At 51.0% G+C, this 24898-nt stretch overlaps 1 protein-coding gene across 18 annotated transcripts; it reads right to left on the bottom strand.

Annotated features, from left to right (window-relative positions):
* Window positions 1-353: 353 nt before the first annotated feature.
* On the bottom strand, window positions 354-23000 carry MYCBPAP (MYCBP associated protein). 18 transcript variants are annotated; one of them, XM_055102288.2, is made up of 19 exons: window positions 22782-22938; window positions 14636-14763; window positions 13881-14040; window positions 13635-13738; window positions 12610-12793; window positions 12245-12360; window positions 11546-11693; window positions 10115-10230; window positions 9909-10024; window positions 9259-9367; window positions 8198-8387; window positions 7542-7729; window positions 6827-6973; window positions 5576-5962; window positions 4447-4568; window positions 3581-3696; window positions 3011-3156; window positions 2673-2843; window positions 354-528 (listed from the first exon to the last, which is right to left on the bottom strand). In XM_055102288.2, exons 1-19 carry the CDS (start codon window positions 22822-22824, stop codon window positions 427-429), a joined length of 2793 nt encoding a protein of 930 aa, XP_054958263.1. In that variant the 5' UTR covers window positions 22825-22938; the 3' UTR covers window positions 354-426. The 18 variants fall into 18 exon arrangements, with proteins under 18 accessions (XP_054958263.1, XP_008968908.2, XP_003817492.1 ...); XM_008970660.5 differs by having other exon boundaries at window positions 2673-2846; window positions 22573-22914; XM_003817444.5 differs by having other exon boundaries at window positions 22573-22914.
* Between the last annotated feature and the right edge of the window lie 1898 nt (window positions 23001-24898).

Below are 24898 nucleotides of genomic sequence, written 5' to 3'. Positions count from 1 at the left end.
CCATGGGTCTAGTTCTACTCCTTATCTCACACTTTGTCATACTTGGTGATGACACTTCGGGAAGACCTGGCTCCAGGAAGCACGACCCTGAAAGTGTGGGCCAAGGAAGCCAGAGGCAGGGACTACCAGAGGTGACACACTGTCCTGTCACCTGACTCCTTGTCTTGCTACCAACCTGCTCCTCTGCTTGGCATCCCACACATCACTTCCCCAGCTATGTCTGTCTGTCCTCCTGCAGGAGGGCTCTGGCAGCTGGCAGGAGGGGATCTGAGGGCAGGTGGAACATGGGAGGACCTGGATCAGGAGCTGACCTAGCCAAGATCCATCATGCAAGACACAGAGGCACACGGAAGTAGTAGAAACTTGAAGGTTCTTTATTGATTTATTTATTAACCCATTTTCCAGAAGGTTGCTTGGGCCCGAGAGTCACCTGCAGAGGCGCAAAGCCTCCTCGACATTCTTTATGGGGCTGAGCTCATCAGCCAGGACCATCAGGTCGGTCACCAGGGTGTCCAGCAGCCCACGGACCTGGAAGAACGGGACAACATCACAGGCAGAGTTTACTCTGTGGGAAGCACCTATATATGAACTGTGCTGTGAGAGAATAGCTGGAGAGGGGAAAGAAACCAGTTGTTTGTGAAAGAATTTCACAAGTTCAAAGTTCTTGTGAAATAATTTTTGGTTTTGCAGATTTTTTTTTTTTTTTTTTGACAGGATCTCACTCTGTCACCCAGGCTGGAGTCCAGTGGTGTGATCATGGCTCACTGCAGCCTTGACTTCCCTGGCTCAGGTGATTCTCCCATCTCAGCCTCCCAAGTAGCTGGGACTACAGGCGTGCACCACCAGACCTGGCTACTTTTTTCTGTTTTTTGTAGAGATGGGGTTTCACCACATTGCCCAGGCTAGTCTCGAACTCCTGGGCTCAAGCAATCCACCTGCTTTTGCAGTTTTACTTTTCAAACCAGTCTGGGGAGGTGGCCCTGCGCTGGTACCTTTGACATATGGAGATACTAGAGCTAAGTTGTTAAAGGGGCAACTCCAGGGAGCCCATGGAGCGGTGCCCATTTAGCTGTTTGGGGTGGGCCTGGGCTCAGCCCCAGTTCTACTCTGGCCTCCTGGAGGCCAATTTTCCTTCCTGTATCCACAGACTGAAAGGTCTCTGGGACTGACCCCTCCAATGGGGTTGGATCATACAAGCCCAGACAAGTTGATTCTTTTTTTTTTCTGCAGAGATGGGGCCTCCCTGTGTTGTCTAGGCTGATGTCGAACTCCTGGGCTCAAGCAATCCACCTGCCTCAGCCTTCCAAAGTGCTAGGATTACAGGTGTGAGCCACTGGCCAGCAAGTTGATTCTTTTTTTTTTTTTGGAGATACGAGTCTCACTCTTGTCACCCAAGCCGGAGTGAAATGGTGTGATCTCGGCTCACTGCAACCTCCACTTTCCGGGTTCAAGCGATTATTGTGCCTCAGCCACCCAAGTAGCTGGGACTACAGATGAGTGTCACCATGCCTGGCTAATTTTTTGAATTTTTAGTAGAAACGGGATCTCACCATGTTGCCCAGGCTGGTCTTGAACTCCTGAGCTCAGGCAATCTGCCCACCTTGGCCTCCCAAAGTGCTGGGATTACAGGCACGAGCCACCGCACCTGGTCTGCAAGTTGATTCTTAATATCAAAGAGCCATGGAAGGGTTGACGTTGACCCCCATGGGTCCTCAGAGCCCTTTAATTACTTTCTAGACCCCATCAACCATCTGATATCTTAGTGATGTCACCAGTGGCAAATGGAACTTTTGATCAAATGAGATCCAGAGTGTGACCACAATACATGATGTAATCCCAGCTCCCCAGCTATCCACATTAGAGGAAGGCAAGGCGTCGCCAATAGACATACTGACATATTGAAAATGGCTTTGTGGACCTCCCCTCCAAAACAAACAACAACAGTAACAAACAAAACGGAAAACCTGGGTGAATTTCTGAGGATCTGCTACTTAAGAACGGATTAGGATGAAGTCTCTCTAGTTCTTCAAAACTCTTACAGTTGATGGGAATGCACCCTGCATGGTGTTCTCCCAAGGAACGCATCTGCCAGGATGCACCTAACGGGGAGTAAGAAAGAGAAGGGCTTCCTTCCTCTCTGTTCCCCTAGAGTCTGTTCTCCAAAGGGCGGCCAGAGCCATCTTCTAAAGCCTATCAGACCCTATTGCGTTTCTATTCAAAACCTTGCGTGACTTCTCATTTCACTCCGAAAAATCCCAAGTCTTCACAATAGCCTGCAAACCATCCCCCACCCCTATGACCTGCTCCCCACTACTGCCCTCTCCCTTCTGGCCCCTCCCTCCTATGGCAGTTGCTCCCCATGCCTGGAGCACTCTTTACTGGACGTCCACTTGGCCACCCTTCCCCTCCCTTCAAATCTTTGTGGGTTGTCACCTCACTGAGGCCTCTGTGCCTCCATTCCCTGCCTGGTCTATCTTCTCTCCCATCGTACTCATCACCTAACATGCTAGGCGCATTCCTTATTCATGAGGCCTGTCTCACACACGAGGATGCCCTTCCTGAAGCAGCTCTGCTTCCACCATGATGGAGTGGGCACTTATTGTCTGCAGACTGAACGGAATGAATAAGGCAGGTGGGAGGCAGGGGAATGGCTGCTGGGCGCTTCCCTTCACCTCACTGTGCAGCCTCTGGGTGTATTTCCCCATGACCAGGGGGTCTATGGGTTCTTGAGAAGAGAGGATGATGTCAGGGGTAGGGTCTTCCAAAGAAAACCTGTCCCGACTTGCAGATTTTATGACTTTCTTGTCATCCTTTGCCTTGTGCTTCTTGCTGTTGGGACGGTCCTGCTGGGAGAGGGAGACACACATAGCCTTCAGGAGCTCCAGAGGTAGGCCAAGGATGTCCTCAACAGTAGCTCACTGGGAGAGCCTGGGCACATGCCCACCTCCACAGCCCCCACCTCCGCAGCCCCTCCCCAGCCCCACCTGGCCCAGACCACGCCCCAGCATGCCTCTTTCCCGAGCAGCTTGGCTCCTTTCTTGTCTTCTTTGTCTTTGATCCCCAGTTGCTTCTTTTCCTGGGCTGCTCCTTTCCGCTCCTCCTTCCCAGCTTTCCCCACAGGTACCTTCACTTCCATGATAGGAGGTGATTTTTGATCTAAGGGAGGTGGGTGGAAGAAAACATGGCAGGCCCCCAACAGCCTAGTGGATGCTGCAGGTACGTGAGGAGGCTTGAGGGGAGGTGGAAAAGCAAAGGGCAATAGCCTTGAGCCCTGGTAGGCGCGTGGCTTCATGAAACAGGACTGTGGTGCCTGTGTTCTGGTCCCAGCTCTGCCATGCCATGAATGGCCATGGATAAGTCATTTAACTTTGCTGGGATTACTAAACCAAGGTGGTCACTAAGGTAGCTTCTGGGTACCACATCCTGGCAGCCGATAGAAAGGGGTAAGGGGCCTACTCCATGGGCTCAACCTAGCAGAGCTTCCACCAAAGGAGTATGACTGGCCCAGGCACTGCTGCTTGTCCATTCAGAGAGATGAGGAGGGCTATGCAGAGGTGTGGTTGGTTGCACAAGATCTGACCTTGCTCTTCAGGCACATTCAAATAGATGGTCTCCTTCTCAGGCAGGCCCAGCACAGACCTCAGCCACATGGAATGGCCCACCAGGCTGTCAATCACATCTCGCCACAGCTGCAAACTAGAGGGCAAGACATAGTGGAGAAATGCCATCACTCCTCATTTGTCCTTGAACCTGCAGAGGCTTGGGTCCCTCCCTTCAAAGACCCTGGTGCCACGAGCTGCTGTGGAAATGCCACACCCCTGAACAGCCAGCATCCTCACTGTTCCCCGCCAGGGCAAGTGCTTGGGGGGGGGGGGTTCTGGCTTGCCTTGGGTGGCAACCAAGAAAAAAATGGCCCAGGACTAGGGTTAGGAGGCCTGCATGAATTCAGTCCTACTTCAGAGGGCTTGAGGCCAGGGCCAGACTTGGGTCCAGTCGCACTGGAGGGGCTGAACCTTGCATGAGACTTCCAGCATAAGGCTCCTGGGGCTTGTCCTGAGGGCCTTGAAAAGGACCCCACGCCTATACAAGCAAGTTCCAAACAGGTACAGGGGAGGGTGACAACAGAGAAATGAAGCTTTTATTGGAATCTGCCCCCCCTCTTCTTTCTGCCCTCTGGCTTCTCCTTTTTCCATTCCCCTGCTCACTGAGAAGGAACAAGGAAAAAAGGGGAAGAAAAAAAAGATAAGGTGTTTGATCTGCTGTGACTGCTCTCCAGTGAGCAGTAGGCACTGCAGGGTTCCAGAACGTGGAATGTTTGCGGCATGCTCTAGCAACCTGAGCTCAACGGAAGCTCAGACCCCTGGAGTCCCAGGACTGCCTGCCAAGGACCCCTGCAGATGCCACAAAGGGAAGGAGATGGGGCAGCTCTCCTGGCACGGCACCTACCACATCTGGTGCAGGAGGTTGGACTGCAATGGCCTTGGCTTCTGGCACAGCTCCAGGGCTGCTTTGTTGAGCCTCATCAACGCATCCTCTCTCTGGTTCTCATCAGGGAGCACCATCACTGCCTGGCAGGGTCATGGGCACCATTCTGCACCAGGACACCAAGGCTCTCTGTGTCCTCTAGTGAAGGGCATGGTGATGTGGGGATGGGTGGCAGGGGACCAGGAACCAGGAGGGGATGCAGCTATGGAGAGCTGTCTGGGTGCCTTTGGTGGGAGCCAGGGACCCCCCTCAGAAATCTGTACCTATGAACCCCTTCTCCAAGATTTGCCAGGGTCAGAGAGTAGGCCCCCCTCCTGGAATATAGCAGCTTGGGCACCCCAGACAAAAACAGGTAACCCAGCTGGGCACAGTGGCTCACGCCTATAATCCCAGCACTTTAGGAGGCTGAGGCGGGTGGATCACCTGAGGTCAGGTATTCGAGACCAGCTTGACCAACATGGTGAAACCCCGTCTCTACTAAAAATACAAAATTGGCCTGGCGTGGTGGCTCGTGCCTGTAACACCAGCACTGTGGGAGGCCAAGGTGGGTGGATCACGAGGTCAGGAGTTTGAGACCAGCCTGGCCAACATAGCGAAACCCCGTCTCTACAAAAATACAAAAACTAGCTGGATGTGGTGGCGCATGCCTGTAGTCCCAGCTGCTCGGGAAGGCTGAGGCAGGAGAATCACTTGAACCCGGGAGGCAGAGGTTGCAGTGAGCCAAAATTGCACCACTGCACTCCAGCCTGGGCAACACAGCAAGATTCCATAAAAAAAAAAAATTAGCCAGGTGTGGTGGCACATGCCAGTAATCTCAGCTACTTGGGAGGCTGAGGCAGGAGAATCGCTTGAACCTGGGAGGTGGAGGTTGCAGTGAGCCGAGATTGTGCTATTGCACTCCCACCTGGGCAACAAGAGCAAAACTTCGTCTCAAAAATAAATAAATAAATAGATAACCCAAGAGATCACTTTCTCTGGGCTCTCAGGTTTTGTTTCTTTGCCCATAGAGCAAGAGGGGCTGCCGGGTCCTCCCTTGCTGGTTCGAGGCAGGAATATTCTCTACCATTGCCTTCCAGGGTCTTGGAAGCACCTTTCTGAAGTCCCCCAAGCAGAGGTTCCACTCCAGCAGGGGAAGGCCATCCGGCTCCCAGGGGCTCTTGGTGCTGTCCACATCTGGGCTTTCCTCCACCAGGATCTCCTCCATGATGCTCTTCCGCTGAGGACTCTTGGTCCCCACTCTGGCCTTCTGGGACCCGGATTCCCTGAGGGCCTCGTTCTCAGGCCGGGGCACTTGAGTTTCGGAGATGGGGCTCCTAAAGCGTGGTAACAGCTCAGCATTCACAGAGGCCTTCTCTGTGGCTATGGGGCTGACGTGCTCCTTGTCCCCTGGCCTGGCCTCCTCAGCCTTGGCAGGCAGGGTCATGTACTGGCGCCACAGTTGGTGCAGGCTTTGCACCACTTGGTGCTCGTAATGCAGCTGCAGCAGAGGATGGGAAGGCATGTGAGGGGGAGGCTGGGGTGCAGGCCCCAGTTTCTTCAATGTAAATAAGGACATAAATAGTACAAGGGCCAGGCACAGTGGCTCAAGCCTGCCATCCCAGTGCTTTGGGAAGCCACGGTAGGAAGATCACTTGAACTCAGGAGTTCAAGACCGGCCTGTATGACATAGAGTGATCCTATCTCTACCAAAAAAAAAAAAAAAAGAGAGAAATTAGCTGAGCATGGTGATGTATGCCTGTAGTCCTAGCTACTTAGGAGGCTGAGGTGGGAGGATCACCTGAGCCGGGGAGTTTGAGGTCACAATGAGCTATGAGTGGGACACTGTACTCTGGCCTGGAGTGTGACAGTATGACATGCTATTTCTTAAAAAAATAAACAAAAATAAGTAGTACCCATCTCATAGGACTGCTGTGAAGAGAGGTGAGTTACTCATGGAAGATGCGCAGAACAGAGCTTGGCACATAAAAGAGTTTGCTATTACTGTCACCTAGGGCAGCAGTCCCCAACCTTTTTGGCACCAGGGACTGGTTTCGTGGAAGACAATTTTTCCACGGATGGCAGGGAGTGGGGGAATGGTTTCAGGATGAAACTTCCACCTCAGATCATCAGGCATTAGTTAGATTCTCATAAGGAGTGTACAATTTCCATCCCTCGCATGCGCAGTTCACAGTGGGATTCGTGCTTCTATGAGAATCTAATGCCACCGCTGATCTGACAGGAGGCAGAGCTCAGGCAGTAATGCTGGCTCACCCACTGCTCACCTGCCGCTGTGCGGCCTGCGGGTTGGGGACCCTTGACGCAGGGCACACATGAGGGGGCAGGGGCTGGCGCTGGGCCTCACCTGAGGATTCCTGTGCCGGAACAAGTCTTCCTCGGTGAGATAGGCATCCACAGGTGATGGTGTGCGCTCCGGGGTCAAGACCCCCATCAGCAGCTCCTGCAGCACTTCGCGAACGACGGTGACTGCCTCATGGGCAGTCAGCTTGCTCTGCAAAAGGGAAGGTGGCAGAGGATGGCAGCCCAGGCTATCAAAACCAATGCATCCTTCAGGAAGTTGGAGCCCCCAGGACTTTGTGCCTTCCTAGGGTCTGAGTTCCTGCCATTGTCTCTCTCACACACACACACACACACGCCTGTTCTAAGACCTGAAAACCTCTGAGTCTCTCCAGACATCCTTGTTCCCTAAAAATGGATGAAAAGGATCCAGAGGAGGGCCAGTTCCAGTGACAGCTGCTGCTGCCTGGGGCCTGGTGGTCACACAGTTAGCATGTCACCAGATTAGGAAGAAGGGGCAGGGCACATAGTGGGGGTGCTTCTGAGGATGGTGGTGAACCTTCATCAGGCTTCAGTGAGTGTCACAGAAACACGGGAGGGGCGCCTTGTGTGAGACATGGGTCGTACGGTCAATGAGTAAAGCAAGCATGACATTGTCAAAATTACCTTTGATCACCTAAGATCAAAGGCTGGGAGAAATACGATCCCTTCAGTCACTGCCAGGAAGAACACCAGGATACCCTACCTGATGTCCACAGGGGCCATGGTCCTGGGTCCCTTACCTCCAGTACTTTCCTCTCATCCTCAAAAACGTCCTGGGTCAGGGAGACCGCGTGGAGATTGACCTGCAGTATAGCACCTCCTAATAGAGTAGGATGGGTTCGAAACTCCCAAAATTCCCTGAAGACCCCAGCAGTCAAAGACTTGAAGAAGAAGGTAAATGTTTTAATTTCTCCAGGCAGAATCACACCTGAGAGGGACAGAGACCCGAGGTTTTCAACATGCAGGAGCTGGCTGAGCCCCAGGCCTACATGCTCCTACATGCAGTTAACTGAGTCCCAGGCCAGGTGGCTGGCCAACCATCCCAGTTTGCCCAGGGCTGAGAGGTTTCCTGGAATGTGGGAATTTGAGTGCTAAAGTCCCAGGCAAACAGAGACAGCTGGCCATCCTAGCCCCAGGCCTGTGCACCTAGATAACTGAGCCCCTAGAACGCTTCTGCTCCCTGGTGGCTCACCTCCCCAGGTTCTCAAGTTCCATCAGTCTCTCAATAGACATGAGTAGTCAGGCCACACATTTCACAGAAGGAATGAGAGGGACAAGGCAGGGAAGCAGGGCTCAAACTTACAGGAGCTGGGCCATAACTAAACTTTGATGTCTCACGGAGGACAAAACCAGCCCCAGACAGGAGCTAGCACATAGGGTGGCTTCTCCCGAGTACCTTCCCGGTTGTCAAAGTAAAATCGCTGCATCCTATTTTTCTTAAGGTCTTGGAAAGTGTCCGGCTGGTGCTGCCGTCGCCAGTCATACCAAATGGCCACGGTGCCATTATTGACCACAGTCAGTTCTGAGGAGGTTTTCTCGCCTTCTAGGGTTTCAAAGGTCAAGTGAGCAGCAATCCCAACCTGCCTCTGGAAGGAGGAGGGACAAGAAATGTCTTTGCTGCAAACCCTGGCCTAGAGTGAACAACTCATCTGGTCTGCCCAGGACTTTTCTGGCTTTAGCACTGCAAGTCTCGTGTCCCAGGCCTCCAGGGCTTGGCCACTGTCACACAGAGTGGTATCCTACTCCAGCGTGGTTGTCTCTGAGGTTACCCTCAATAGCAAGAAGAGAAGATAAAACAAATATATATATATATATTTTATATATATATATATATATATATTTTGAGACAGAGTTTCGCTCTTGTCACCTAGGTTGGAGTGCAATGGCGTGATCTCAGCTCACTGCAACCCCCGCCTCCCGGGTTCAAGCGATTCTCCTGCCTCAGCTTTCCAAGTAGCAGGGATTACAGGTGCCCACCACCATGCCCTGCTATTTTGTATTTTTAGTAGAGATGGGGTTTCACCATGCTGGCCAGGGCTGGTCTTGAACTCCTGATGTCAGGTGATCCACCCACGTCAGCCTCCCAAAGTGCTGGGATTACAGGCGTGAGCCTCTGCGCCTGGCCAGATAAAATATATTTTATATCCAATGAACACTTCTATTCCTTAGCATCTGAAGAATATTTTGGAACCTTCTTAGAGCCATACCTACTTGAGTTTGCTTGTTTACATGCTTGGGGGCTGGGTATAAGCCCCAAGTGGCTTATGACACTCTGCAGCCTTGTGATTTTATTCTTGCTCAAGTCAGTGTTGCTGTCACCATTTTCAGACGTGCTGAATGCACGACCAGATAAAAACCCAAACAGGAGACTGTGCAGGCTGCTGGTAACTGCCAGTCACCTCAGGGCTGCACCCCTGAGGGAGGCTCTCCCAGCAGGTGTGGTGGAGGCAGTTTTACCTTGTCCTGTGGATTACTGCCTCTGATCCAGCAAGCTGGCTTCCCACAGAACAGCAGAGAAGGGCCGAGAATAGGCATGGAGACATCAGAGGAACTGGCCAATGTGCCTCTGTAAGAAAAGCCAATGACTTATTTTCTCTTAGGCTGCCACAGTCATGCCATGTGGAACCCCACAGAAACGGTCACCAGGAAGCCTAGAAACACAACCAGCTCTACCCTGCAATGGAGTATTATCAACTCCACTCCCGCGCAGCTTCCTCCTGACCCATTGCTGTAGATGGGAGGTTCTTAGAAACACACAGACTCTTTAAGCCCTCTTGCCAGAGCCATTCACAGTACACAGAAATACATAGACTCTCCATGCCAGAGGCATTCAAGATGCATAGCAGTGGGAGGGTCTAGAGAGCCCTCACTTGACCAGCAAGGGAATGTCTGGGAAATCCCCATTAGGAGTTGGTTGTTGGAAAGGAGCAGATGGCAATAGGAAAGCCAGCACAGCTGCTGGAATGGGTTCAAGGAGTGGGTGGCAACCACTGGACAGAAGCTAGGCTAGAGGCACCCTGATCTCAGGGAGGGAAGCCCGCTCTTTAATACTGGTAGGCGCTGGAGAACTCTTCAGCCTCTCTCCCCAGGGTTCAGGCTGCACTCACAAGTATGTTGTGTCTTCAGAGGAGCTTCCCTGACTTCTTTCAAACACTGTGTAGTCTTCCACAGTAACAGCCGAGAAGGGCTGCCCTTTGCCCACCACCTCCAGGCCATCAATATCCTCCGAGAGATGGAGAAAGGTAAGATGAGCTGACTGAAGACAGGCACCGCCCCAAGGGGCTTCTGACTGGGGCATGGAGGCCATACCAACCTGCTGGCTGAAATCCAGCTCTTCCATGATTCTCTGCAGCTCCTTGCGTCGGTAGATCAGAAACAGACTCCGATCCCAGGTGTAGCGGTATGAAGCGTCCCTCTGGGCTGGTAATCCTAGCATGAGGTCCAAGGACCCTCAGCACAGGCTGCTGCCATGTCCCCTTGCTCACCCACTTCTCAAGGGCTCTGAGAGTGCCTATCCCAACACCATTTCTAGGAAGGACGAAAAATACAGCTTCCCTGTGGCAGCTAGACTCCCGTTCTCCTGTCCTATACCTCCTCAGCAGCCCTACACAAGACTCCTGCAAAATTAGCTTCCAAATAGCCAAATCTTTGGATTATAATAAAAATAATAACAGCAACCTTTTATTGAGTGCTTAACAATGAGCCAGAACCTCTTAATACACTTCATATCTCATTTAGCCCTATCACAACCCTGTGCATATTTTACAGATGAGGAAACTACAGGCCAGAGGGGTTCAACCACTCTGGGGTTCACTAACACGACACAGCTGGGACCTGAACCCAGGCAGCCTGGCAGGCTCTAAAGCAGTGCTGCTTAAGAGAAACAGAATGCAAACGACAAGCACAAGCCACACGTGTCACTGAAAGTTTTCTAGATGCCACACTGAAAAAGGAAAAAAGAAACAGGTGGGATTCATTTTAGTAATATAGTTTGTTTGTTTGTTTATTTATTTATTTATTTATTTTAAGACAGAGTTTTGCTCTTGTTGCCCAGGCTGGAGTGCAATGGCATGCTCTTGGCTCACTGCAACCTCCACCTCCCAGATTCAAGCAATTCTCCTGCCTCAGCCTCCCAAGTAGCTGGGATTCTAGGCGCGCACCACCATGCCCAGCTAATTTTTGTATTTTTAGTAGAGACAGGGTTTCGCCATGTTGGCCAGGCTGGTTTTGAACTTCTGACCTCAAGTGATCTATCCGCCGTAGCCTCCCAAAGTGCTGGGATTATAGGCATGAGCCACTGTGCCCACCTTCATTTTAGTAATATAGTTTATTTAATTCAGTATATCAAAAATATTGTCATTTTGACATGTAATCAATATAAAAATGATTAATAAAATATATTGTTTTCACACTAAAGCCAGTGTCCAGTTGACAGTGACAGCACTTCTCAAGGCAGGGCAGCCACGATCCAGGCGCTCACCAGCGGCATGCGGCTCAAGGCTCCACACTGGACGGCAGCTCTATGGCTGCACTCCAGTTTCCTAGCTCTCTCACCGTTTTACTGAAGAAAAGGAAGAGGGAGCCGGACTTCAGGAAGACTCTGGGACTTGCCTAAGACCACAGAGAACCACAGAGAAACAGGCCCTGGGCCTGTTTCACTGTAGAGCTATGCTGGCCACTTCCACACTACCCTGCCTCCGGGCCAGGCACAAGATGCTAGCTGGCTTACAGCCCTGCGCCTCACCTGTCTCCACCCGGATGGAGTGGGGCTTCCTGATGTGAGTGATGGGCTCCATGAGGCCACGCTGAGTTTTTGTCTTGGTCATGACCAGACCTGTCATCTCATCTCCCAAGTATTCCAGTCGACTCCAGAACCCACTGTTCTCCCAGCTCTGGCAAGGAAGGAAAGGTGAGTCAGATTACCAGGACACCTCAGCCACATGCTGGTGGAGATGTGGGAAGACAAGAGCACCACCACAGGCTACAGATGCTTCCTCTGGGGAATTCATTGCTGCCGTGATTGCAGAACAGAAGCATCCACTGCCGTGTTTTCTGGACACCCTGTTGTCATCTTTACCTGCCCCCAGCCAGATGGTGTGGGTTGGTACAGGTACTGCACTGGTCTACCATAAAAAAAGGTGGGGGACTCTTCAACCTATCTCTTTAGGGTGTAGGCTCCACTCAGTCTAAGCTCCTAGGAGACAAACACTAAGACTACTCTAATAACTTGCTACCTGTGTGGTCACCACAGGCTGAATAACTTTACTGACTAATCATATAATTTAGTAAAGGCCTTGAGGGCTTAATGATGTTTTGCAATGGATAGGTTTTTTCTCCCCAGCTGTGCCACCTGAGACCAGCATCCCTGTGTCCAGACACCTGCCCCCGCCCCCCTCCTCCGTGGACCCCCCTGCCCCCGGGCACTTAGGACAGGTGGCCTCACTTTCCTATCACGCCGGGTTGGAAGTGTGCAGTCAATGAGCTCCCGCTCCTCCTGGATCCGTCTGTAGGTCTCCCCGGTGTGCATGAGCAGCTCACTCACTGGCTTCTTTAGGTGTTCTAGAGAGAGAGGCAAGATTGCCGCCACTCTGCCGAACCAGAACAAACAGGGGCCTTGGCAGTCTGCATCGGGCAGCCTCCCTCACAGGGCTGATTTCAGGATCCACTGAAGCTTCAGAGTGAGACACTCTTGGGAGTGAAAGCACAAATGTGGTCAGCCCAAGGCCAGGCTCTGGAGGAGAGCAAACAACCCAGCAGAGCCTTGCTGCCAGATGGAGGCCGGGCGGGAGCCCTGTCTGCTCTGCTCACCGCTGAGGGCTTCCTGCTGCTTCTTCCGCAGGGCTGTGTTACGCTGCCAGTTTTTCAGAAAGTTGTGCTGAGGAGGTGGGGCCCAGGGAGGTCTCTTCTCTTCTTTTGGGGCTTTTTGCTTTGACTCTCCTTCAGCAGAGATGAGGGTCATCAGACAGGGTGAGGTAGGTATCCGCTCAGCCAGCTGAAAAGTACAACATAGGTATGTGGAGGGCAGTAAGAAGGCTCTGGGCGGGGCTGAGCACACATTTCCCGAGGCCTAAACCCGTGCTGTTATCCCACTGCGCTGAGAGTCCCTCCTCTTCAGGACTCCAGAGTAGCCAGTGACAGAAAATAAATCCCAGAACCAGGGGGCCCTGAAAGCAGCGTCAGTCCACTCTCCCCCAGAAAGGGAACTTCTGTTTCAAGATTGGGGTCAACATCTAGTGTATTTGTCCTCACAACTGATGTTGATTGACATCTTCACCCAAGTGTAAATGGAAGCATTCTTACAGGGCCCCAGGCCCCTTAGCGCCTGACCAATCAGAGTTAGCCTGGAACCAGGGAAGCAAGGGGAAGAGACAGGTGAAGCACTGCATGATGGGAAGGCTGGAAAGATACAGAATCTTCCCGTGGCCCAGGAAGCAGTGGGAAGCCACCTTCCTCCACCACGTGGACTGAGGAGGGCAGGCCAGTCTCCAGAGAAGGGAAAATCAAGACAGTGCACAGAGCAGAGGGAAATGAGGCATGTGGGCCCTGAGTCCTGATGCCTTTTTAGGTGCAGTCTATCCAGACCCAGGTACTCCCGCCTTTGGGTTCCATGAGGCAATCTCTGGAATCCTTACAGTAAATCCCTGACTTCACTGAAGCCAGCTTCAGCTGCCTGAAGTGTCCAACTATTCTGGGAGAGGGTCCCTTATCAACTCAGACTCAAAACCTACAGACTAGACTGTCTGTTTAGCCCCAGCCCTGCTTGACTGTGTCAGGTGGGAGACCGAAATGACTTCAGTGACTGCTCTCATCCGGGTAGTTCTGTGCAAACAAACCTGGGTGTTCCCTCGAGCAAGTGCAATTCTCTTAAAATCCTGGAGACTCCCCAAGATGTGGTGGGGCAGGATCTGGTCACTGCCATCGAAGCTGTCACCGGGACCTGGGAGGATAAAAGAAGAAAGGGGAAAGAAGCTGTGGGTGGACAACTTTCAAGAGGGCAACTTTCTGATGGAGACTGGGTTTCTCTTGAGGCTGACCCATGAGTTGAAAGACAGTGAAGCCAGGGCTGAGACTGGGTGTACCGGAGTAGTCCAGAGGCTTTGTGGCTTCATCAGGATTCGCAGGATGTGCTACAAGGTGGCAGACCTTCCTCCTAGGATCCATGGGTTTGAGTTTACGGATGATAAATTTCTGGGTGATGACACGTTTATCTTCCTTTTCAGTAAGGCGAGGAATGTGTTGCTAAAAACAAATAAAACAAAGGAGAATTCCACCTGTGGTGGCAGGAGGAAGAGCACCACCCATCTCTTCTGTTCTAGTTCTGGGTGGAGTTCCTGAAGGCTGACAGATCTGTTTCTTCAGCTCTGTCCATATGTTCTGTCAAGGAAATGCCTGTGTAACAGATATGTGACTTAGTAATATCCTGGAGGGAAAAAAAAGAACATCTTATGCCTCCAGACAGTTTGGGTGAGAGATGGCTGACTCTCCCAGGTAAAGCATGGGGTTAGGGTTTAGCAGCTTTACCCAGAGCTGTACCTTGGCTCCTTAAACTCATCCTCCGGTCTGTGAAATGGGAATGATGGCACCTACCTCTATGGGAAGCAAGATACCTCATCATCTCATTTCCCCTGTGGTTCTATATGAATCTCAGAAATGTTAAAACAGACAACACAGTGAATTCCTTAAGGTGGTAAAGTGAAAAGAATCTGTGTTCAGTGGGTTTTTCCATGGAGTTAGACACTCCCCATGAGTAGGGACATGGCTGGTGTTCTAGACCACTCAGGCTGCCGGCAGGGAAACGTTTCTATGGTAAGGGAAGCTTGGGCTTCATCCTCACCTCCTTCAAGTCTTCCTTCTTAATGGCCAAGGCAAGAATGTCATCTCCTTGTAGGACATTGCTAACAGGTTCAGGCTCTTCCTGAATTGTGGGTGTGGGTTGTTCAGGTCCCTTTGCCCGCTTCTTTTCTGAAGAGAAGCAGAAAGTTATTAAGTCCTTAAAGAGCTCCTTCTGTATATATCAATATATACATACAAAAATAAAAGTAAAAATATATACTAGACTCCATGGTGGGGGGCAGAGCTGACCAGCTGGATAGATAGCAGAGGCTGCCAAGGTGGCCTGGGTAGCACTTTGCTGGGGCAATGGGAGTTCTCTCTGGAGGGTCCCCCTACCCACAGCCCCTGGCTCACCACAGTGACTAAGACTTCTGTAGCCAGAATTGAGATCAGAAGATGTTTCATTTCAGGCCAGGTGTGGTGGCTCATGCCTGTAATCCCAGCACTTTAGGAGGCTGACACAGGAGGATCACTTGAGGCCAGGAGTTCAAGACCAACCTGGCCAACATGGTGAAACCCTGTCCCTACTAAAAATACAAAAATTAGCCAGGTGTGGTGGCCCATGCCTGCAGTCCCAGCTACTCGGGAGGCTGAGGCAGGAGAATCACTTGAGCCCGGGAGGTAGAGGTTGCAGTGAGCTGAGATCGTGTGACTGCACTCTAACCTGGGCAACAGAGCGAGACTCTGTCTCAAAAACAAAACAAAACAAAACAAAAAGATGTTTCATTTCGGGTGCCGTGGTGCAAGCTTGTAATCCCAACACTTTGAGAAGCCAAGGCAGGAGGATTGCTTGGGCCCAGGAGTTCAAGACTAGCCTGGGCAACATAGTTGAGACTCCATCTATACAAAAAAGATTATTTTTAATATACAAAAAAGATGTTCCATTTCAGGCTATGCTATTTATAAGCTGGACAGTCTTGGGTACACATCACTTAACCTCTCTAGGCCTCAGGCTTTCCATGTGTAGAAAGAGTCAGTTGGACTAAATCAGTGGTTCCCAAGTTATTAGTCCAATGTCTGCCTCAGAATCTTTGGGGGAGTTTTATGAATACAGCTTCCTGACTACTGCATGGAGCCAGGGCCTAGGGAGCTGTACTTTTTTCAACTCCCTAGGTGATTCTGATGCACAGTGGTTTGGGACAACTGAACTAGATGTTTTGCCAGCCTCCTCCAGTGCTGGCACTGATCCATGCTTCTGGGTGAAGGCACAGGGTTTCACAAGACACTGGTTAAAATGCAGAATCTCTGTGGGGGAAGCAGAACATTCACCACTGGCCATTTATTGCATACTATTTCATTTAATAAAGATTGTTTAAGCAGCTTCTACATGCCAGGCACTGTGCTAGGTTCTAGGGATATATGCCAGAGCTTGTCTTTAAAGAGCACATGCCCAATGGGAAACAAGACCGTGAAACAGACTGAGCCAGAGTAACTACAGGAACGTGGTGGGGGGGGGGGAAACACCCAGCCCTGAGTCGGCGGGCGTGGGAGGTGGGGGTGTCAGGGAGGGCTTCCTAAGGAAGGGATGTTTAAATAGAGCTGAAGAAGTTGGAGAAAGGAAAGGGCCCTGGGGAACAGGCATTCCAAAGAAAATAACATAAAGAGGCATAGTGGCAAAGAATGGAGCACATCCCTGGAACTCAAAGCATGTGTTTTTAAATAGCTGGAGTGTGGTGAGGTGGGAGGGAAGAGGCAGAGCCCAGAGACAGCAGCAGCAGCCATAGCGTGAAGAGCTCAGTGAGCCAAGTGAAGGCTTACCCCATGGGCAATGGCATGCCAAGGAATGGATTAAGAGTTGCAAGATCTTGGGAGGCCAAGGCAGGCAGATCGCTTGAGCCCAGGAGTTCAAGACCAGTCTGGGCTCTATAAAAAAAATCAAAAAATTAACCAGGCATGGTAGTACATGCCTGTAGTCCCAACCACTTGGGAGGCTGAGGGGAAGGATAACCTGAGCCCAGGAAGTGAAGGCTGCAGTGAGCCAAGATTGTGCCACTGCACTCCAGCCTGGGTGACAGAACAAGACCCTGTCTCTAAGAAAAAAAAAAAAACCTGCATGACTGAGGATGAGTGTATGAATGTATTTAAGAGTCTGTTGTGGCAGCCACAGCATGACATTGACAACACCCGGGGCAGAAGGGGGTCACAGGTCACTCTCCAACGAGGACACACTCCCTGCCTTCCTTTCACAGAGGTGGCTTAACAGGATCAAACACATCTCATTTCTCTGGCTGGTCAACCCTGTCATTTTCCCTCTGGTTCAGAATGGTTTGATATAAGGCCCTACATAAAACAATCAAAAGAAAACCTAAGTCCTGAGGCCTTTAGGGAGTTTAAAACAAAATTTGGTTTTATCCACTGCTTCTTACAGCACCGTAATCTTTAAGAGGCAATATCACAAAAACATAAAGGCAGGTGTTTTGGTTAACAAAATCCAACTTTTTTAAGGAAATTTCCATAGAGTTGGTGGCCAAAAAAACTCACACCAAAATCATTCCAAACATAGTTCTAAATTCAGCCTGTTGGCCAGGTGCAGTGGCTTACGCTTGTAATCCCAACACTTTGAGAGGCCGAGATGGGAGGATTGCTTGAGGCCAGGAGTTCAAAACCAGCCTGGGCAACACAGGAGAACCTATCCTTAAAAATAATTTTTGTTTTTCTATTAGAAAAAATAATAAATTCAGCCTATCATCCACAGTCTGTTTCTGTAATGGGGTCAGCAGAGGTTTGGAAGTATCTGTCTGTTAAATGCATGGCTCTGTGCACACAAACACACATGCAGGGCTGCCGGCTGAACCCCGAGTTCCAGTCTCATCTGCCGCCATGTGTGGGGATGCAGCCTTGGGCTTTGATTTCTACCTCCCCTCTCCCTTCTACACAAACTCACCAAAGTGGGTGGCAGCCTATGAGAACTGAGATCAGCTGAAGGTCTGTTTTTGTAAATATTTTGGTATTATCTGTACTTTCTAGGACATTTGCTTCCTTTATCCATAACCTTGGCTGGGTTGACATCTTTCCAAGTGATTAAACGTCTCCAGATGTGTGCTTTTTACTGGTGGGTGCACAATTACCACGTGTCAATAGAAACTTTCAACACTGCCGAAGATTTTTGGGGGCCAAAGCTCCCATCCCTTCAGTGATAGAGAAGCTAATCTTTCATGTTTGGTTTAGATTGAAATAGTAAAACTCTGGTGTAAGGTTATTCTGAGAAAGTTATCTTTAATGTAGTCCAATAAATGCTCTGTTACTGCATACAGTCAGGGAGTGGTATGTTCTAGTTATTAAAATATTCATTAAAATGATATATACATCTTTTTTTTTTTTTCTTGAGATGGAGTCTCACTCTGTCCCCCAGGCTGGAGTGCAGTGGTGCGATCTCAGCTCACTGCAACCTCCGCCTCCCGGGCTCAAGTGATTCTCCTGCCTCGGCCTCCTGAGTAGCTGGGAATACAGGCATGCGCCATCATGCCCAGCTTTTTTTTTTTTTTTTTTTTTTTTTTTGAGATGGAGTTTCACTCTTGTTGCCCAGGCTAGAGTATAATGGTGTGATCTCGGCTCACTGCAATCTCTGCCTCCCAGGTTCAAGCGATTCTCCTGCCTCAGCCTCCCAAGTAGTTGGGATTACAGGCATGCACCAACATGCCTGGCTAACTTTTTGTATTTTTAGTAGAGGCTGGGTTTCACCATGTTGGCTAGGCTGGTCTTGAACTCCTGACCTCATATGATCCACCTGCCTCAGCCTCCCAAAGTCCTGGGATTACAGGCATGAGCCACTGCACCTGGCCGCCCAACTATTTTTTGTATGTTTTGTAGAGACAGGGTTTCACCATGTTGGCCAGGCTGGTCTCAAACTCCTGACCTCAGGTGATCTGCCCACCTCGGCCTCCCAAAGTGCTGGGATTACAGGCATGAGCCAGTGCGCCCAGGGATATATATGTATCTTAAAGTTAAATTGCTCCTAGAGAGTGCTTACCAAGCCCCTTCTATGTGCTATAAACTACAAAGATGGTATAAAAGGTTAAGATATGGCTCCTTCTCTTGAGGTACTGAAAAATGTGACAGGAACACACACCAATCATAGCTAGAGGAGTTCCTACATTTGCGGTACAGGCAATAGGTTTGGTTAGACATCAAAAAAGGAACAGATCCATGTGGATTACACAGTTCAGGGCTCTGAAGAAGGGTTCAGAGGAACAGCTGCAGAGGTGGCTCCACAGGCTGAGGCAGGCTGCAAAGGAGAGGCAAGCTTTGCACAGGTACAGCGGCAAACCAAGATGCTCCAGGTGAAGTCAAAGTTCAAGCAAAGCAAGGGGCAGGGCTGAGCATGGCACGTGAGTGGCACGATAACACAGAAAACTTGCTGGGGGGCCGGGCGCGGTGGCTCACGCCTGTAATCCCAGCACTTCGGGAGGCCGAGGCAGGTGGATCACGAAGTCAGGAGATCGAGACCATCCTGGCTAACACAGTGAAACCCCGTCTCTACTAAAAATACAAAAATATTAGCCAGGCGTGGTGGCGGGCACCTGTAGTCCCAGCTACTCGGGAGGCTGAGGCAGGAGAATGGCGTGAACACAGGAGGCAGAGCTTGCAGTGAGCCGAGTTTGCACCACTGCACTCCAGAGCCTGGGCGACAGAGCAAGACTCCATCTCAAAAAAAAAAAAGAAAACTTGCTGGGGAGGTGGAGAGGTGGTGATGTTGGGGATGAGAGGGAAACCAGGGCATGACAGCTTTGTAAAGCATGGCTCAGGCATCTGATCTTTGGTTCAGGGGAGTGAGTTGATGACAGGTGCATTTCAGAATGATTCATCAGATGAAGAGAGCCAGATGGACCGGAGAGGCAGAGGCAAGCTGGGGAGACCAGGGAAGGAAGAGCCCCAGGGATCATTTTAGGACCTGCAGGAAGACTCCACAGGGCTGAGGTATGTCTGACTACTGAGCCTATACAGGCCCAGCTCTTTCTGGTTCTTTGGTCTGGAATCCCAAGCTGATAGGGCTCCTAGTGAGCCACCCAGCTGACATTTCTCCCTTGATGCTGACAGTGAGGGGTAAAAGAGACCACCCCGCTTGCACGGGGTAATCAGTCTCTTGTCGGAGCTGGACCAGAGGGCTGGAAGCAAGGTGCTCAGGTGGGGGTAGGAAGCGAGATGCGGAGCGGGGAAACTATGGAGGGAGAAGAAACCCGGACTCTATTTTTTCTGCTTCTTGTTTTATCTAAGTATTATTCGTTTTTAGTGTTGATTAAAGTCTTTGGGAAATTCTGACCTTAGGGTTGGGCTGGGGGAACCATGGAGGGGCTGTCCCTACTAGGGCAGAGCTTTAATTGGTTGGGGAGGGGAATCTAATATTGCTAGGAGGGTTCTTGGTTTCTTAGCAACAAGACAGCGGTGGGGAGGTGGTGCATAGCAGGAAGGGAGGGTACTAGGACTCAAAAGGGCTCTCAGGTCCCGAGAAACAGGTTTAAGTCACTATTTTTGCTTTCCTTTTTGCTTATGAGTCAGAGACTTTGGAGAAACATCGCACAAGGTTACAAAATGACACTGGGTCATTAGCTGCCTTGTATGGGGGCTGGGGGAGAGTACTGCTCTACAACATTAGAGGCTCCCCTGAGATATTTTTTAAAAGGTATCTTGCATGCTAAACACTTCATTTTTTTTTTCCCTCCTCACTCTGGTGCATGTTCTTAACTCAAGGGTTAATTAACAAACTAAATTTTCTGCTTATTAAAAATAAATATGCAGTGAAAAATCTTTCCTTGATTTGTTTACAGCAGTTCAAATCTGATACGATCTCCCAGAAACTATGTGAGCAGGAGGCAGTGGCTAGGAAAGCCCTTGACTGCCCTTGTGAAAGGAGACCAGATATTCCCTCTCTCTCAACTATTAAAAAGTATGTCATGGGCCAGGCACGGTGGCTCATGCCTGTAATCCCAGCACTTTGGGAGGCCAAGGTGGGAGGATCGCTTGAGCCCAGGAGTTTAAGACCAGCCTGGGCAACTTGTCTCTACTAAAAAAAAAAAAAAAAAAATTTGCCGGGCATGGTGGTGTGCACCTGTAATACTAGCAACTTGGGAGGCTGAGGCAGGAGGTTCGCTTGAGCCCAGAAGTTCAAGACTATAGTGACCTATGACTGTACCACGGCACTCCATCCCGGGTGACAGAGCGAGGCCCTGTCTCAAAATACATACATATATATATACACACACACACACACACACACACATATACATAATATATATAAAATACATACATATATTATATATATAGTATGTCATAAAACAGCATTGGACTTTTATTTTTTTAATAATGGGGGTCTCACTGTGTTGCCCAGTCTGGAATGCAGTGGCTATTCACAGGTGTGATCATAAACTCCTGGCCTGGAACAATCCTCCTGCCACAGCCTCCTGAGCAGCTGAGACTGCGGATGTGCACCACCATGCCCGGCTCAACGTTGGACTTTTATATGTGAAGAAACATAAAGCCATACTGAAAAGCGACTAAGCTCCTGTTAGTTTTCTGAGGGTCCCCTCTCCTCACAATGAGCTTTCACAACTCTGAGGCTGGGTCTCCCCAGGGCCTGCAAGAGCACATCCAGGCTTTCTGACCTAGTACATAAAGCCCTTTCATGGTCTGGCCCCTGACCGACCCACCTGTGCAGCCTCTTCTGGTTCCCACATTTACAGTTCCATAAACTCATGCTGCTTCCTAGACCTAGAGAAGCAAACCTCTCCCTTTTTTTTCTTGTCTGCCATAGATGTCACCTTCTTCAGAAGACGTACCCCTACAACCATCCCTGGTCTGGCTCAGGTGCTCTGAGCCCCCTTAAGCCCGATGGGCACCTACATCACAGCATTTGTATTTCTACCTTTGTCAGGTTACTCCTCCAGGTGTTCATTAGACTGAGTTTCTTGAGGACCAGGGTCACACAGTTAATACCGACACCCTTCTGGTGAGCCACAGTACCACACAAAATCAGCTCTCAGTAAACAAAAATAGGCTGGGCGCAGTGGTCCATGCCTGGAATCCCAGCAGTCTGTGAGGCCGAGGCAGGAGGATCGCTTGAGGCCAAGAATTTGTCACTAGCTGGAGCAACACAGAGAGAGCCCTGTTTCCACACACACACACACACACACACACACACACACACACACACGCAAAGAAAAAAAAAGCTAAAAATTAAATTTAAAAATAAATAAATGGAAACAGCCAAAAAAGATCAAAAGGGGGTGGGTTGCAAGTGAGAACATGTCCATGGAAGTCAGTCCGCTATCAGACACCCTGTGGCTCTCCCAGGTGTAACCAGAAGAAAGCCGTAGAGGGTAGGAAGCAGTCATATCTAGCTATTCTTTCCAGGCTAAAGGAGCTGGATAAGTGTCATCCAGCTGGAAAGTGCACGTGGTAGGAAAAGGCAGTCAAAAAGAGAACTAGCCAAGCAAGGCCTTTCTTCTGGGTTTTTCCAGCAGGAATCCTAAGTGACGCCTGCCCCGCTCCCCCACCCTCCTCTACCAAATAATCCCATCAAGGTGGCTGGTTTCAACACTTCATTCTTTCCTCTTCCCAAGGACCCCAATTCCTGGCCCTTCTACCCTTAAACTCTTTCCTGGCTCTTCTGCACTTCATCCAGTCCGGGGATCCTGCCTCCTGCATGCCACCCTAAGATATGGTTAGAGGTAGCGCAAGGCCATCTCCCCAGCCAGTGGTCCCTGAGGCCCCTCTGTCAGTCTCCCACTTCGTATGTCCCCATCCCCAAGGCCCAGTGCGCTGTAGGCTCTTCCTGCCTTGCCCCCCATCCCTAAGGGTCCTATGCCCAGTACCCCACTTCCCCGTGATCTTTCCTCCATCCCTGGTGCCATCCCCATCCTCCAGGCCCCGTGTCCTGAACTCTTTCCGGGGACCGCTTCCCCTCTCGGGTTCTCCCGAGCGCCCAAGGCAGCCAGCGCCAACCTTTGACATTCTCTGAGGCCTCTAATAATCTGGTCGGAGTTATTCTGAGGCGGGAATCCTTCTTTAGAGACTTCATGGTGCCGCCCGGCACCATGAAACGTTGCCCTGCACCGCCGGCCCAGAGACACCGAGGCAGCGCCGCACCCGCCAGCCAACGGCCGCCACTGCGTCCACAGCAACCGGTGCCCCGCGCGGGGGCGCGCACCCACCGATCAACTTGGGCGGAGACGGCTTGGGAACCTCCTTCTTCATCGGGCCGCGCACGCGCCCGCCGCCGGCGGCTTCAAGAGCGACGGACCCCTAGAAAGCCCTGCGGGCCCGGCCGGTGACGCCACAGGCGGCGCCGACGAGCGCCGTGACGTCACCAGCCGGGCGGGGCGGGGCGGGGCGGGGGACCCGGGCGAGGACCCCCGCGAGTTGCGGGAGCCGAGGGCTGGGTGGGAGTGGCTGGCTGGTAGGGGTGCATGACCCGCCTCGCCCCGCCCTGCTGCTAGGCCACGGGGGGCGGGTGGGGCGTCGGGGGTGCCAGCCCCTGCTTCCCGCCTTCCTCGACTAAGGCCACGTCCTGTCGAGGGACCTCCCTCTGCCCCCATCAGAGCGGTTCGGAGGGGATCGGGCCTTTCAGGACGTGCTGAAACCCCTTCGTGGCGTACCGTAGGTTTTAGGTATCCCTGCCTGCCGTCCCCAACTCGCACCAACGCGCCTGGAGACCTCCCTGGTCCACGCTCGCTGCAGCCACTTTGGCCTTTCATCACTTCCCAAACCAGCCAAAACTTTTGCCCTGACTTGGGGCATTCTCACAGTCCTTGGAGATGCTGCCTCTGATTATTTTAAGTTTATAAACGCACCCGCTTTTTTCGCCTTCCCCTGGAGCCCTGACGCATTCTGGGATTATTTTGGTTTTTTGTGTAGTTGCCTATTGTCAAACTGGCTCTCAGAATGTATGAGAGCAGGAGCTGCCTCAGGCCCTGCCCCCAACCCAAAGTTTAGCACTAGTAGTCAGGCAGTAAATTGTACCTCAAATAGTGAAGGGGTTCTAGAGCCAGACAATTGGGTTCTAATCCCAGCTATGTAGGCTTGTTAGCTGTGTGTTCTTGAGCCAATGCCTTGACCTAGAGAGCCAGTTTTCTCTGCTGGGCACAGTGGTTCAGGCCTACAATCCTAGTGCTTTAGAAGGCTGAGGCAGGAGGATTGGTTGAGGCCAGGAGTTCAAAATTGACCTGAGCAACGTAGGGAGACTCCATTCTAAAAAAAAAAAAAATTTTTTTTTTTTTTTGAGACGGAGTCTTGCTCTGTGCCCAAGCTGGAGTGCAGTGGTGCCATCTCGGCTCACTGCAACCTCTGCCTCCCAGGTTCAAGCGATTCTCCTGCCTCAGCCTCCTGAGTAGCTGGGATTACAGACGAGTGCCACCATGCCTGGCTAAGTTTTGTATTTTTAGTAGAGATGGGGTTTCACCAGTTGGTCAGGCTGGTCTCGAACTCCTGACCTCGTGATCTGCCCGCCTCGGCCTCCCAAAGTGCTAGGATTACAGGCGTGAGCCACCGTGCCTAGCCTAAAAAAATTTTTTTTAAATTAGCTGGCTTTGGTGGCCCACACCTGTAGTCTTAGCTACTCTGGAGGCTAAGGCAGGAAGATTGCTTGAGCCCAGGAGGTCCAGGCTGCAGTGAGCTCTGATTGCACCACTGTACTCCAGCCTGGGCAACAAAGTGAGACCCCCATCTCATACATCCATCCATACATATATACATACATAAAATGGAGGTCATAATGCTGCTCTCACAAGGCCACTGCAAGGGTTAAATGAATATGTATGTATTTCTTTTTCTTAGCGAGTATCTCACTCTGTTGCCCAGGTTGGAGTGCAGTGGCACAATCATAGCTCACTGCAGCTTCAAACTCCTGAGCTTAAATGATCCTGCTGCCTCAGCCTTCTGAGTAGCTGGGACTACAGGCATGTGCCACTGCACCCAGCTAATTATTAAATTTTTTGTAGAGACAGGGTCTTGCTATGTTGTTCAGGCTGGTCTTGAACTCGTGGGCTTAAGCAATCCTCCCGCCTTGGCCTCTCAAAGTGTTGGGATTACAAGCACGAGCCACCTCACCTGGCCTGAGTGTGCATTTAAACTACGAAACAGGGTGCCCTCCATAAACTGTAGTATCTTCTCAGTCAATTCTCAAAATCATGCTGGGGTTGAAGGGAGGGGACACATTATAAGCCCATTTGACAAATGGAGAAACTGAGCTCCAGAGAGAAGGGTGTAATGTCACCTGACTAGCGGGAAGCACAAATTGAACCTGGTTTTCTAAAGTCCAAGGCCAGGGCTC

Source organism: Pan paniscus, chromosome 19 (assembly GCF_029289425.2).
Source record: "Pan paniscus chromosome 19, NHGRI_mPanPan1-v2.0_pri, whole genome shotgun sequence".
In the NCBI taxonomy this organism is placed as follows: domain Eukaryota; kingdom Metazoa; phylum Chordata; class Mammalia; order Primates; family Hominidae; genus Pan; species Pan paniscus.
Note: the sequence above shows the minus strand (reverse complement) of the source record. Positions and strands in the feature narration are given on the sequence as shown.